This window comes from Crocodylus porosus, unplaced genomic scaffold, assembly GCF_001723895.1.
Source record: "Crocodylus porosus isolate Cpor-Errol unplaced genomic scaffold, CroPor_comp1, whole genome shotgun sequence".
Classification (NCBI taxonomy): domain Eukaryota; kingdom Metazoa; phylum Chordata; order Crocodylia; family Crocodylidae; genus Crocodylus; species Crocodylus porosus.
Genome location: NW_017728929.1, coordinates 3639178 through 3655172, shown reverse-complemented (window position 1 = coordinate 3655172; position 15995 = coordinate 3639178). Strand labels below are relative to the sequence as shown.

Genomic DNA, 15995 nt, shown 5'->3' with positions numbered 1-15995 from the left:
CTCGTAGGGGTTCAGAAAGGAGTTGTGATCCCCTTTCGTTATGCTTTTTCAGAACGATCTGAAGCCATCACGGGTTTTTCCAGATGTTTTCCTTCCCAGAGTTCCATAAGGCTCAGTGCTAATACTTGCTGAAATTTACTCAAAATTCCTGCTGATATTCAATTTTGTAATCCCAGATCTGTCAAGACAGCAGCCTTGTTCAGCTTCATAATTTATGCAGAGGTGGATTAACACATGGGCCTGTGGGGCCTGGGCCCACAAGCTCCTGCAAATCAGGGACCCCCTGAAAAAAACCTCTAATGCTACCAATGTAGCGGGGTCCCGATCCCAGTGAGAATGTCTCAATGTGGGGGGTCCTGATCTGGGGGCACCTGGCAGGGCATTGAGGAGCACAAGGTGCAGCCAGTGTGCTCCAGGGCATGGCACAGCTTGGCTGTGGGGCAGGCAAAGGGCCAGGGCAACGGAGCCGTGCAGAACCTAGACCAGCCCAAGGCTTCTGCCCATCGCACCACCGCCACCAGCCCGGGGCCAATCATGGCCCCTATCCCCACACCCAGCACATCAGCAAAGAGCCACTGCAGGTTGTCTCTGACAGTTGAATCAGGGGTGGGGGGCCTCCAATGAGATGTGGCGGGCATCCAATTTTCTGTTTGGTCAGGGCCCCAATAAATCTTAATCCGCCAATGAATTTATGCTTCATCTATGAAGAGCTCCCAGCACTTCGCAATAGCCTTTATGCTCTGCTGGTTTATAAGCACCCCATTTAGCAATAGCTGGAGCCTGATTTGTAATTGAAATAAGATAGCAACTGTTTAATGATTCTCTGTTTGGTGGTGTTCCCTTGGCAACATGGACTTCTAAAGCTTTCAGAACCTCAGAAAACGATTTTTGTCTTACTTGGCAGCAGTTTCACCTCTTGCTCTCCAACTGGGAAAACTCTGCCAAAGACTTCATCCTTGCTGGCTTTTCAGACCATAGTGCCCTTACAGAAAAGGTATGTGTAGTTTTCAGCAATTCTTTTCTATGCTGAGAGGATTCTGTGGGTTTTTGATATTTAAAAAGACCCTATTCACTCTAGTCAAAAAGTGGATGTTGGGGTAATGATGAATGTACCGTAATGGAAGTCCCGTGTGAAGGATTAGGATAGAGTTTAACTACAAAACTAACAGACAAGCTGACTATACACACAGCAACTCTACTAGCATTTATGAAAAAGGTTGTTCTTTTACACCGAAATAAGAGGTTTACCTGGAAAAAGCTTTGCCACCAGCAACAGGGAAGACATAGTTCTATTTTTTATGTTCATTAATAAGACAACAAATGCTGTCTACACCAGCAACTAATTGTTAGCACTGAAAATGTGTTAGCACATAAATGGAAGTGTCTATTAGAGAAATAAGAGTTCTTTGTATAAAGAGGAATTTAGCATCTTCATCATGTGGACCTTGAATGTGGAACTATTCAAGTATCTTTTGTTTAAATTGGTGGGACACCCGTGCCTTCATAGCAGATTCAGGTGAAGCTGAATGCTCATTGGGATTTCCCACGTAAATTTGGATGCTAACAATATTGCAAGATGCATTTTCTCTGGGGAAAGTGGCAGGTGACACTATACCCTCTCTTGCACTTGATTCAGGATACAGTAAAACTAATTTGGAGATGAAATGTATACATGGGTATTTCTTCCAAATGAAGCCATTTTTTGTTCAACTGAAGTAATGGCTTTGAAGATTGAGGTAGTCTTTTGATTTCTATTACCTACCTATTAAAAAATCCAGAGCAATGAGGTAAGCATTTCTGTCTGGTTGCCTTTGTTGACTCCACGCCTCATAGGACCAGATACCTATTTATAATGCGGTCAACTGGGGCAATCTTTGACTCAAATGGATAGCTCTGGAGCGATAACAAGGGACCTCAACCACTTTACCATTACACCCCTTGGTATTTACTAGTACATTTATCTATACTATTTCTCTCTCCTTATTATTCTTCCAAATATTCCCCAACTGAGATGTCACCTTCCTTCCTTTGGGAGACAACTCACCAAGTCTTATTTCCTGGATATATGATTCATTCTTTCATCCCCTTTTCTTTATGCTTGTATTAGGTTTCCTCTCTCAACTGATTAAAGGTTTAAATTGGGCCCAGCATTTCTGGACATTAGGGAGAGACCCATGTCTCCTGGTTATTGCGCTGTTATAATATATATAGTCTCATATAACATTGCTTTTTCACCTCTGGCTGAGGTACATTGGCTTAGCTTAATGTGCTTCTGTTTTAAATTCTTTATGGCCAAATTAAACATGCAATTTTATGAAAGACTCTGGAATATTTGACCTTCTGTTTCAAGTAATATAAACTTTGGGTTTGGACTCTTCATACTAGATAAAATATTTTATGATATTAATGACTTTTATACTGTTTTTCTTTACCGGGCAGTTTTTAAAAAACCTACTGGAAACTACTAGCCTGTCAGATTTGTCTCATGATATCAAAACAGCGAGAAAAGTATTAACAGAGACTTTGGAACTAAGCATAAGACTTTAACTGTTTCCTTAATTACTCATATATGAAATAAGTCTTCGTGCATGAAAAATCCCAGAAGCATAATGGTTTGCGTCCAACAGAATATATACTTACATTTTCTGCTGTCTAAATATATAATTACTGTCACATGCTGATATGGAATCTATTGGGGAAGCCAGGAAGAAAATAAATCTTTGCATGAATGTTAAGATTCATAACAAAGAATAGCAGCTTCGTATCTGTTGCAGTGCCTCCTACATAGTCCAGAATACAGAACAGAAAGGGGGAGGGCACTGCCAAATATGAGCCATGGATATAAGAGAAAAGGTAGTAAAAAGCTATGCACAAAGGAAACTATAAAACTTTCCTATAGCACTCAGAACCTGCAAACATGTACCAGAAGGTCCTTGTCCAGATGCTCTGTAGTACTAAGGTTTGGTCAGTGTAATACGAGGGAACTGCTGTGTCTTATTGTGTTTTCCTAGTACTGGCCTTTTGAGGCCAAAGCCTCATGTTCAGCGCTGCAGGGTTCAGCTGCTTTGTGGCACTCTTGCAGCACTGGGGACTCCCTGTTCTCTGCTATGAGGAGCCAAAGGCATCGTTGGTTCCTCTCCCTGCACAGGACTGGATGGGGTCAGAGGCAGAGCAAGTATAAGTTCTGCATACATCTATCTACGGAGGCAATTGTTAAGATCCACCCTGGATATGATTCCAGAGAGTTATAGTAACAAATAACTCTACTGCAACCCAGGAGTGTCCAGAGTGGTGTTGCTGAACTCGCAACGTATCATCTGGTGACAAAGATGGGATCCTTTGCTGAGAAGATACCCCTAGATTGTGGAATGACGTTCTGAGACCAGGCTGTGTTTTATGATCAGAGGAAAGTTTTCTTTTCTTCTTCTTTTTTCTCTAATATGGCTGATGTTAGTTAGAATGGCTACATTGGGGCATATAGAAGAATTTGATGTGAGCCAGCTGGCTTCTTGGGACTCTTAAGCAGAAAGGCTATCCTAAAACCTGGAAGCCAACAAAGTGGAAAACCCAGCACAAAAATGCATGATCCTCCTGACAGTGTGTGGTGCCAAAACATTTGCCATTGTTCGTTCCATCACAGCACCTGCCTTACTAAACACTAAGTCTTATGATGAACTAATTGCTCTGCTAAAGGTGCATTTTTGCCCAAGGCCATCTGTTACCCTGCAGAGATTTCATTTTTTAAAATGGGACCAAGGCCAGTGAAGGCATAGCAGATTACCTGGCTGAGCTCTGTCGCCTTGCCAAATTTTGGAGTTTGGTGATCCCCTGAATGGCTTGCTTCGTGACCAGCCTATCTGTGGGGTTCAAGATGAAGCAATCCAACATTGCCTGCTCTCTGAACCAAATTTGACCTTGACTAATGCACAAGAAAAAGCCTTGGCAGGCACAATGTTAAAGAAATTTTCCAGCAATGTCCATTTACTCCAAAAAAAATCAAGAATCAGATTGTCACCAGCAAATTCAGTGGATTATACCCTCACCAACAGCACCATGGAAGCCAATTTATCCACAGACATGTTTGAGTTGTGGCGGCCAGCATAGACGAAGGGAATGCAGATTTAGGAATGTGGAGTGTTATGCCTGCAAGAAGAAGGGCCACATAGAGAGGGTTTGCCCCTCGAAGGCCAGTTCTGGGAGACAAAAAGACTATGGCAAATGTATTCACTCCCAAACCACTCATAGATTAGAGTCCTTCCCAGGATGTGAGGTGCAAAAACTATATTTGATTCAAAATGTTGGTGTTGAAACTCAAGGTTCTGAGATGACTGCAACTGTCGTAACAAATGGAAAGAAGTCTAAAATGGAACTGGACTTGGGTTTGGGAGTATCCCTCATAGATGAAAACACATTCTTCCAGTTGTTTTGGTACCCTCTCCCCAAGTTACTGAAACCTGAGTGTCACCTGTGTGACTACAATGGACAGATTGTGGAAACTTTGGGTAGCTGCAGTGTCTATATCTAGTATGGATCTTTTACACAGTGTCTACCTCTCATTGTCACTAAGGGTTCCCACAAAAAGTTTTCTGGGGAGAAATTGATTCTCACTGTTGGGAATCAGTATTCAAGGTATGCACAGTCTCTGCACAGAAAGTCCGGAAAGCCTTGCAGGGAGTTTCCCCAGGTATTTTCTGAGGAATTAGGAACTTACTCTGGTTCACCTGTGACATTCCAAATGGATCCTGCCATAGCCCCTATCTTTATGAAGGCTCAGAATGTACCTTCCACACTCTGGCCAAAAATTGATGCAGAATTAGATCGGTTTATCGTGCAAGGTGTCCTCAAGCCAATTGTACATGCAAGCTGGGCCACACCAACTGTTCGTGTTTTAAAACCTAATGGCAGTGTTCGCATCTGTGGGGATTACAACTGCACTGTTAATAAAGTACTTAAGCAGGACCTGCACCCAGTGCCTGCCTTTTACCAGTTACTGTCTGGTCTTTCAGGAGGGAAGGTTTTTGCAAACTTGACCTTGTTCAAGCCTATCAGCAATTGATAGTGGATGACAAGGCTGCTGAGGCCCAAACAATAATTACACACCAGGGACTGTTCTGTGTCAAGTGCCCTGCAGTCTGGAATTTCTGTGGCACCAGGAATTTTCCAGTGGCTCATGGAGGAAATGCCAGCAGGAATTCCTGGGGTTGTTCCATACAGCGATGATATGCAGATCATGGGGCCATCTAGAGAGAAACTCACTAAGAGATCAGAGAAGTTTTACAGAGATTTGGTAAAGCAGGTATCAGAGTAAAAAGAGAGAAATGTCAACTGGGAGTTTCCAGTATCAACTTTCTGGGATATCAAACTGATGTTTCTGGCATTCACCCAGTTGAAGACAAGGTAAAAGCAGTACATGATGCCCCTATACCAACATGTAGACAGGATCTTTGAGCATTCTTCGGACTTCTCGATTTTTATCACATCTTCTTGAAAGACAGAGCCACCATAGCAGAGCCCCTTCATCGCTTATTGGATAAAGGAGCTCAGTGGAAGTGGACTTGCCAGCACAAAGAAGCCTTCCAGAGCATCCAGAGTTTTCTGACATCAGACTCTGTCCTTGTCCACTATGATGAGCAGAAGCCACTGTCCTTTACTTGTGATGCCTCAGAGTTTGGTGTTGATGCTGTCCTCAGTCACACTTTGCCTGATGGCACGGATGCACCTGTTGCTTTTTACTTAAAAAAAGGTGACTTTAACTGAGAGGAACTACATACAGATTGATAAAGAAGCATTGGCAATCATTGCAGAAGTTAAAAAATTTCACAATTATGTTTAAGGCCGCAAATTCGAAATCCGAATGGACCACAAACCCCTTCTTGGAATTTTTACTATGGACAAACCAACTCCTCCTACTTTGTCTCCCCGTATACAACACTGGAGCATCATGCTAAATGCATATGACTATACACTTGTGTACAAACCTGTGAAAAGGATTGCAGTGCGTCACCTACCACTACAAATACCTGATGGTGCTACTCCTCTGCCAGTGGAAGTGCTTATGCTGGAATCCATGCCAGAAGCCTCTCTTCAAGCTGATCAGATAGCAAGGAAGACTGCAAAAGATGCACTGAAAAGGACTGTTGTAGGAGGCTGGCCTACCAGACTGGCCAGGTTTCTGTTTGCTCAACATGTAATTCCTTGCCCTATAACAGGGTCCAGCCCATCAGAGCTTCTTGTGGGTCGTCGTCTCAAGACATACCTTGACCATGTTAACCCAGACCTTGGGAGAGACATGCAGTTCAGGAAAGAAAAGGAGTTGGACTCCACATTGGCATCTGGTACCTTACAGAGTTGGACTCCACATTGGCATCTGGTACCTTACATTTTCTTTCCCCACGAGACTGTGTTTACTCAGAACTATGGGACAGGCCCACAGTGGGTTCAAGCTAAACTTGTAAGCACCACAGGACCCATGCCATATACAGTCCAGACTGATGACAGACAAGTTTGGAGACATCATGCGGACCAGCTGCATGGGCATTCTCCTACTGATAACCCTACACCTGAGCAATCTCCAAGCACCAGTCCACCACTGGCAGACATGGATTCACTGGGGAGGTCCCTACTTGTTTCCACCAGTGCAAATCCTTTTCCATCACCATCAGAAGATAGCATCGCTGTTGAGTCTCCAGATAGGCTGACAGGGCCATCATCTGCTGAACTCCTCACTGAGTCCAGTTCTTTGGGAAGCCCACAACAGAAGCAGGGTCTTCCCAAATGGTTGGCTGACTAGTCTGTCTAGGGGGCTTATTGTGTCTTCCTTACACTGTCCCTTTCAGATCAAAGCCCTCATATTCAGCGCTAGGGTTCAGTTTGCTTGTGGCAGTTTTACAGCACTGGGGACTCCATTTTCTCTGCCATGAGGAGCCAGAGGCATTTCTTGGGTCCTCTCATGCCACAGGACTGGGCCGAGCAAGTATAAGTTCTGCGTACATCTAGTGAGGCAATTGTTAAGATCCATCCTGGATATGATTCCAGAGAGTTATAGTAATAAATAACTGTAGTTCAACCCAGGAGTGTCCAGAGTGGTGTTGCTGAACCCACAACGTATCCAGAACGGTGAGAACTAGTATAGTTTTCTAATTTTCAAGCTGTCTCAGCAATAAATTAGAACAGTGTCAAGACTACTCTGATATGTCCCAGCTGGCAATTCATCCTCAAAGGCCTGAAGCAATTCATTCTCAAGGGCTTGAATGCCCACTGCTTTGCAGGCACAGTTGGTATCAGAGTGGATTCAATGCAGGAAGAGAAATCCCTTATATTGCGGTATTCTTAGGAGGACAGGTTGGCTATGAAGCATAGCTGAAATTTGATATTAAGCAGTGGAAAATGCCAGGAAGCAAGGAGGGAACGTGTCCTCTTATCTTTAATCTCTAGAATTAGAGGAGATATTGAAGCATTATTTCCTTCCAAGCACACTTCATTGCATTTGAAAATCTAATATTTTTAAGGCTATGAGGTATGGTAGCTTTAACCTCTGAGATAACAATGACTGGGATTTCAGTTGTTCTTCTGAGTTGACCAAAACCACACCAGATTTTAAATATCCTTTTTCCTTAAGATACTTCCTTCCAATTCAGTATTTTGCTGTGTATCATAAACTTCTATTTACTCTTACTCCAGCTAGTTTTCAGACTCCTGGATATCTTTGCTGTATACAGCTTGCTCGTGTAGAAGGAGATTTCAAGATAAACTCTATGGAATGCTTTACTAAAATCCAAATGTTATGTTACCATTAAGTTTGCAATTTCATGAATATGTTTGTCTACCAAGATTTGTTCTTTATAAATGTGTATTGCTTATTCTCATGGTTACATTACCCTCTCATGCTGTTCAGAGATTTTTCTTTCTCAGTATTTATCCATTATTTTAGTAAAGGTAAATCATAAACTTGTACAGATATTTAATTGCTAGGATCCCATTTCTTCTCTTTTTAAAAGATCAGTACAATATATGCTTTTGTGCTTTAGTTTTCTGATATTTCCCAGGCCTCTTAACATGTTTGTGTGTGGTACGAGGTTGATTTTTCCCCCAAACCCTGGGATGAATGATGTTGGCCCAGCTGATTTTTAGCTATTCATGTTTTTCTACAATTTCCCTAACAGCTCTTTATAAATAGCTACTTCTATACTGCCATCCTTTCCAATTGTCACCCTTTTTCTTTCTTTTCCTTTTAGAAACAAGGTCTTCACTGTTTCTGCCATTTTTGAGTTGCTTATTTCATCAGCCTCCTTTTATTGATAGCCCAGCTTTACTTTTCATATGGTCTTCACCCCAATATGCACATAAAAAGCCTTCTCTTTTCCTATGCCCTCTGGCTAGCATTAACCCCTTGCGCTGTTGTTCATTTTTGTGTATTTATATGCTTATTCACTACCTTCTTTCTTTTGTATTTGCAGCAACTATCTCATTTGAAATAGTATTGGCCACTTCTTGTGTTTTGCATTCTTACGTCTCAGAAAAACTGTGTTCAGTTGTGCTTTAGGTAGGTTGTCTTATAGCACTGCCAAGCCTCTTTCTGCTTTTCTACTCTATTTGCCTACATTCTCATACTGGAAAGTAGTTCAGTTCCTGAGTTCTTCAAAATTCGTTTTTTTGAAATCTGGTCCTGTTGTGCTTTTGAATTCTGTGAACCTGATCCTTACATGAATGAAATCAAAGAAGCTGACTGATTCATCTAGGAATGTTATTTTCCTGTTTTCTGTTCTCCTCACATTCTCCCTCACTTGCTCTATGCAGATAAGCATCTTCAGGAAAGTTGTTGGGGGAGGAGTATTTGTTTTGTTGGTTTCTCCCCCTAATTAAGTCTCTCCTTTAGTCTGAGGTTTCTTTTATTTGGATGATCAGGTTTACCTTCCACAGAGCATACCTTATGAAATGTTTTGATTCATTGCTGACCTGCTCTGTTTTTTATCAAATATCTCCAAAGTGCGATGTCCTGGGTTCTGAGTATCCCAAAAGTTGGTTCAAGGTCTTGGAGATGAGTGGCTTGTTAATATTCAAGGCCCTGTATCAGACTTTCAGTTCATAAAAACATTTTTCAAACTCACTAGTAGTATTTGCATATTCTAAGGTGGATATCTTCTAGGAGCTTAGTTTCTGCTAGCAGCAGTTAAATTAACTAAAATAAATTCTTCAGGAGAGCTACAAATTAATCTTCTCAGATGTTAGAACAGTACTGGCTTGTAGCAGCTCGCCTTCCCTTCCCTGCCGCTGGAGAGGCAGGTGAGACATGGGGGTTTGCTTTGTCCTAAATTGAAGCTTTTTTTTAACCCACTGTTTCAATTTAGGGTGAAGTAAACCCCTGTTTTGTCTACAGAGTCTGGCACCTATCAGTGTTGCCACTTTGCCTGACCAGAGGAGTCTCTGTAGAGCACCAGGAGATGGGCTTCCTCTACCTGGGGGTTGAATCAGGTGTTTCTGTGTTACCCCTAGCTTTGGTCACCTGTCAGGCAAAAGCCAAGGGATCAACCTGGGTATCACGCACCGAAATGCTCAGGGCCAATGATTCAACATGATCCTCCTTGCACTGTCTGCTACCAAAGTTAGATGATGCCGCCTTTGAAACCTATGGGGAATACTGCACAATGGAGTGCAACTTAATTGTCATTGATAGATTGCAGTTCAAACTTCTGCAGCAGTGTAGTCATCTCTTCAAACCTCAGATTCTTTCAATGAGCTCACATGCCATTTCTTTTAATCCATACTGATGAATATCATATTCTGTTCCTCCTATTGTAGTTAGCACCAGGTGGCACTTTGTAGAACAAAACTATGACTTTACTTGAGTGAGAACAAAGGTGGTAGAAACTACTGCTGGCTAATGATCATTCTGTTCTTTACTAATGCCTCAGGTGTACACAATTATTCCCTCTATTTTACTTGTCTTCCACCAAAGGAAAGTTCGTAAAGGGAAAATGTCATGTTTTTCTTTCTCAAGATGAGACAGAAAATAATTTGATGCTAGTTGTTACAGTTGTAACTTCCTCCCTAACCAGATATAAGTTCCCTCAGCAATCTAATACTGTATTGGGCACAGGGAAAGCTTCTAATAATGAAGGAAGAGACGCCATTCTTCCTCTGTTTCCTATACAACCATTCTCTAGCCTTACAATTCATATTTTGTGTTCCTGGATTAGCTAAAGAATAAACTGTAAAATACAATAATGCATCAGGAATGCAGTTGTAATGTTTGTCTCTGAACTCTGCTCAACTTAAACTTGGCAATTTTTCTGGAGTCTGAAGTAGAAAATAGTCACATTAGCATCCTTTGCATAGAATTCAGCATTTCAGCCCCTCCCTTCATAAATTAGTGTGAAGCCATTTTTGCTATTCAAACGGTAAAGATATGGTGAAAAACTGCTCTGGGATCTACATGTAAAAACAAATGACAAGTGATCCTTGGTATAATATTAGAGGAAACAAGGGATCGTGCTAAGTGGCTTTAACTACAATTGAGTTATCCTGCCTTTTATCATGGGGGAAAACAAATACCATGAAGGCTCAGCTGATACCTTTTCTCTCAGTTCTGGGCTCATCATCAATCTTTCTCCTCATAGTTTAATCTGTGCAACATCTGATGATGTGGTATATTTTTATTGTCATGGGTTAAGGTTGATCTTATTAAACACTGAGGGTAGAGCCAAGAGTGAGTTATGCCATTTTGTCCAAATGTGGAATTAAATTTAGCAGTTCCCAACATCACATTGGGTTTTTTTTACCTTTTGTATTCAACCCAGTGGTGTGTTTTTTGCTCTTTCACAGTTCCTGTGTGACTCCTCCCTTCACTTTTGGAACATGTAGTTCATCTCCATGGACTCATTCCTTATTCAGGCAAAACCATAACTGAAGTCGACAAAGACTCTGAAATAAAAACAGAAACAGTATCGATGGAGATAAATGACATGGGTAAAGGTGGTTCTTAACCATGCCCATAACTGAAGTGCAATTCATTGTTGCATGCTTCACTTCATAAACAAAAGGTTTATTTAAATGGGATGAGATGTGATGTCTCCTTAGTACAAGCCCTAGGAAATGAAGAAATAACAAGTAAGGGCTCCTCTTATCCCACAGGGTCAATACCCACAGGACACATTTCCACTGATAGACTGTTGGCATTTACTTCTATCAGCAGTGGATGAGGAAACTTCATTCACCACGTTAATCTTCCTTGCAATATAACAACGCTTCATTTGCGACCTCATACTTTCCCCACAGAGACATAACATATGTCAAGCCTGGATGTTTGTTGGTGCTGCCAAAGTTGTAATTAAAGCTTTGCATTGTACCGTAAGGGAAATTAATGTGCTATTCATTTGAAGGCATCTCATCACTCATTCCCCTTTTTGCAAGAGATTGTCTGGGGGAGGTCACACTTAAGCTATAGGCTGTGAGGAAATAGATAGCAGGTGTGTCTGAGGTGAAGAAAGTTGGCAAGCATGGTGGGGGGAAAAGGGTGAGCTAATTCCATGCATATGGAGGCCAGTTTATCTTTAACTCCAGGAGAAGAGTGCCTGTGTTCCTGGTGTGGTGGCTTCCTATCAGGTCCTACAGCAGAGCCTCTATCAAAGCCATTGAACTGCTCATTCTTAGATCCAAGATGAGATTTTATTAGCTTTTCTCTTGCAAGACCACCAGCTGCTGCTCTCTAACTAAGCCAGGGTTCATGGCACAATCGGTCCTGTGCTTCACTATGGGGCACAAGTCATGTCCATGGCACTCTCTTTGCTGAGAGGTGGCCTCTTTTTCAGAGAGACCCAGCAAAAACTTGTAAGTATGTTACATTTCTACTGACTACCACTCTCAGTTAGAAGGTAAGTGGGAGACTGACATGGGGTGTGTGAACCAGGCCCTATTTGATTCAGATTTGGATTTGGCCCGAATTGGGGACAGTGATTTGATTCGGTGATTCAGATCACTCTCCCTGATTCAATTCAGTTGAATCTGGATCTGAAGATTTGATGCTGATTTGGAAAAGCAGTGATTCAGACAAAGACACAACTTCAAAATTTTTTTCTATCTACCTCGAGGTACCAGGTGTGGCTTGTGAGTGCTGAGATGGTGGGGCAGATGGAGCATCCCACAGGAGTGCGGGGAGGCCCTCCACATGTTTGGCGGTGAACCCAGAAGTGGTTGGGAAGTACTTCTGGTCCACTTCTGGGTCTGTCGGGGAGTGAACTGGGGGGCTCCTGATGCCTCCCCAGCTCAGTGATTGGCTGCAGGGGGACCCTGGGTGCCCCCCCTAGACCTAGGAGGCACCAGTCACTGAGTCAGGGAGGTGCAGGGGGCCCCCTAGCACACTCCCCGGAGGACCCAGAAGTGGACAGGAAGTGCTTCTGCTCCACTTCCAGGCCTGCTGCCAAGTGCGCTGGGGAGCCCCCCGTGCTTCTGTGGGACACTCCATGTGCCCCAGCATCGCAGCACTCACAAGCCCCTGAGTGCATGAAGTTGGGTGGTGGCACCACTATCAGCTGTGTTTTAAAAAGTAAACAATGAATCCTGCTTCATCCTTTTGGAAAAAAAATAAAGATAAGTGTCCTTTTAGGACACCTTTTAGGAAAAGGCTAAGTGGTCTAGATCCTGAGTAACTGTTGGCACTTGTCTGCAGCCCTGATTGAGGTATCTAATCTCCAGAGAGGCAGTTCAGACACACCCCTGCGCTTAGCATTGCCTATTGGCAGGGCCAGATTAATTCATAGACAAACTAGGCACATGCCAAGGGCCCTAAATTAAGGGGCCCAGTTGTGCTTATTTCACATATTATTATTACTGAGTGAAAAAAGTAGGGGTCCATGAGTTTGTTTGCCTAGGGTCTACTAAAGGGTTAATCCAGCCCTGTCTGCTGGCCAGCAGTAGGCAGTATGCAGGGTTTTCAGTCTCATTCTGAAGTCCTTAATATTCTCTATGCACTGTACAGGGAGACTAAGCACTTCCCTCTGGGTTTTGGATTCCACTTCAGGAATCAGGTGCTTAAACATTAAATGTTGCATCATCTATCTTGTAGCTGCCCAAGCCTTGTTTGGATATATCCCTAGATCATGGTGCATATACACAGAGGGGTTGAGTTAAGCTTGAATGATGAGAAGATGCATTTTGTATTTCCTAACTTAAGTCCTTGAATTAACTTCCAGCTTAACAGCGTTAAACTATTTTTTGTGTAATATCCAGACGGTTCAAAAGAACTTTTTCCATAAGTCGGTGTTATAGGGTGCAGTGGAAGTGGTGTGTCCTCACTACCCAAATAGGTGATTTCAGATTGGATTGCTTATTTTAACAGGTTCTCAGTGAAACTACTGTAAGAAAGCCTGCCAGAGAAACGGAAGAGGAGAATACTTCTGAGAAGGCAAAATGCTACAATCAAGTGCTGGGTCAGCTGGAGGTGAGAGGATCCTCTTATTTTGCACTGATAGCTTGCTTTAATTCATAGCAGTCAGAGTTTCTCAAGCTTTCCTAACAAACTGGAGGCCACAAACAGAACACTAAAGGAACAGGAGAATGAGGTGGTGCTGCCTGTTCCTTTCCTGATGCAATGCCTTAATGGTCTGAGCATTTGCCTACTAGGAGGGAGGCGTGGGTTAAATTCTAAATCCTAAATTATTGTCCTAATTGCAGTGATACAGACTGTTCTGACGGTGGGTTACTTCTATTCCTTCCTGCTCAAACTTTGGCCAGGTACCATCTTGGCCATCCAAACTGAAGGAGATGGACCTGGCCAGCCTTGCTTTGTAACAGCGGTTCTCAACCTCTGCTGCACCCACCTTATGTCCCACCAACCTTTTTTTCAAAAAACCCTGGTTCCACCATGATAAAAACAAAACCTCACAAAATTGCACTGTTTAAGATATTTGTTGGTTCATCTATCTGAAGTGCAGACAACTGATTTTTTTCAATTGGGCAATGAGTTGAAATCCCCCCTATACAACCTTCAAGTCCTACCTTCAAGTTAGCAGGTCTCTTTGGATTGGTCCCTGCCAGGCTGGGGAGGACACATGGCATTGTCCATTGGCAGGGATGAAGAAGAGGACAGAGGGTTTTTCATTTGTGGTGTAGGGGTTCTTTGAATTAACGTTGTGTTGGTTTGGGGAAGAAAGTTTTATGCAGTTTAGGTGATAGCCATAGACCATGTAGGAATCTCCCCTGGGTGTGAGGCAGGGGAGTGGATGGGTAGCTGGGAAGGAATGAGTGAAAAGAGGTTTTGTATACATGGATGTATACATGGAGGTTTTATATACATGGGAGTTGGGAAGTACAGTTGGAATGGGTCAGAGGGTTTGCTGTCCTGAGGAGTAGGCACTGGGCAGGGAAGCTGGGGTGGCTGAGGTGGAGTTTTCAAGTCTTAGGATATCATCTGGGGAGTCTGTTTCTTACCTTGTGGATTGCCTGTTATTGTAAGCAGCTCTGAGCATTTCTGGGTAGAGTGGAATGATGATGATAACAATAGACTAAGTAAAGGTTCATGGGAGGGGAGAGAGGGAGAGAAGGCATGCTTCTTTACCTTAATGATTCAAGAGCTGGTCATGTGTTTTATATTGAATAGTCATACTGAAATGGCAATTGGAGCAGACTGAAACTTAGACCTCTTTCTTTCCTGGTGAGTGCCATTGGACTACAGTCCTGCTCATGCCATCTGGTCCAAATGAATCTTGAATTTTTTTATGCCACGGGTGGCAAGCTTATAGGCCACAAGTCAGATCCGGCCTGCAAAACCGATCATGTGGCCCACAGGACTCATACAGGGTCTGGGAATTTGGGAGTGGAACAAGTAGTGGCCAGTCCTTAAATCTAGGGCACAAGAGTCTGCTGGGGGCCCATGTTGGCAGCAGAGGGGCAGACAACAGCTGTGTAAACACCTCCATTCACCAATGCTACTTACCTCACCGCTGCCTGCCCTATTAGTGCCACATCCATATCCAGCCTCTGAAGAGCCTCGTGGTCTAGATATGGGGTGCTCTGAGAAGTCTGTAGCCTGGTGGTTAAGATACTGCAGGGATGTGAGGGAGGGAAAGGTTTGCCTTCCCTTGTGAAAAAGTGGAAGTCTTTCATCTTGGATGCATGTTCTAACCAATGAGTTATTGCATAACAGGATGTGTATGGCTGCTCCTGATTTAAAAGAGGGAAATGCCGGACTCCAACTTTTGTAACCTTTAATATTAACTACTTTAACTGGGATCTCCTCTTCATTTGAGCTCCATTCTCCTCATTTCTCCAGAGTCATAAAACATGTTGACATCAACTTATTTTCCTTGCTGTCCTCTATCCATTCTGACTGCTGCCTCATCATTGCTGCCAAAAGTACCCTGACGTAACTGGAATCAAAGTTCTTACCATCAGTTACTTCTGTAGTTACATCTGTAGGTCTTACTGTAAGAGATACTTCTATCTATACCTCACGATTACAATACCAGACAGCACCATATTGTTCCCTCTGCACACATTCCTCCTGAACTAGAAGTAGTGAAGCTGCTTCGGTGCAGTGCTTTTGCACACTGGATGTGCACAACACTGCTCTACAATAGCTACATAAGTTCTAGTTTGGAAGCTGGTTGGGCAAAGCAAATGTGGTGTGTCTCAGCATAGTGCTGATTGGCACTGTAATCTGAGGGGTACAAACATGCCTTCAGTTACAATATAATGAATATTGTTCTCTTCTAAAGACATTTATTACATAAGCAAAATTACAATGAAAAAATGTATGTCTGAGGTTCTAAAATTTATCTCTGAGCATCTTTCTGATGAAGATCTTTTTTTCCGATAGGATCATACTTCCCTTTTACCCAAATCTGGGCTTCCATGACTCTACTTAGCTTTATTAAAAATTGCTCCATCTCTAGTTGAAACTGAATTATGGGAGGAGTCATAGATTCATAGATTCATAGATGCTAGGGTCGGAAGGGACCTCAATAGATCATCGAGTCCGACCCCCTGCATAAGCAGGAAAG

General features: G+C 42.8%; 1 protein-coding gene across 1 annotated transcript in view; it reads left to right on the top strand.

Annotated features, from left to right (window-relative positions):
- Positions 1–15995, top strand: part of ARHGEF4 (Rho guanine nucleotide exchange factor 4) — a 397910-nt gene that overhangs the window by 68065 nt on the left and 313850 nt on the right. The window contains exon 3 of the mRNA XM_019542928.1: positions 13334–13435. Coding sequence (XP_019398473.1) covers positions 13334–13435 — 102 coding nt within the window. The remainder of the gene's footprint in view (positions 1–13333; positions 13436–15995) is intronic.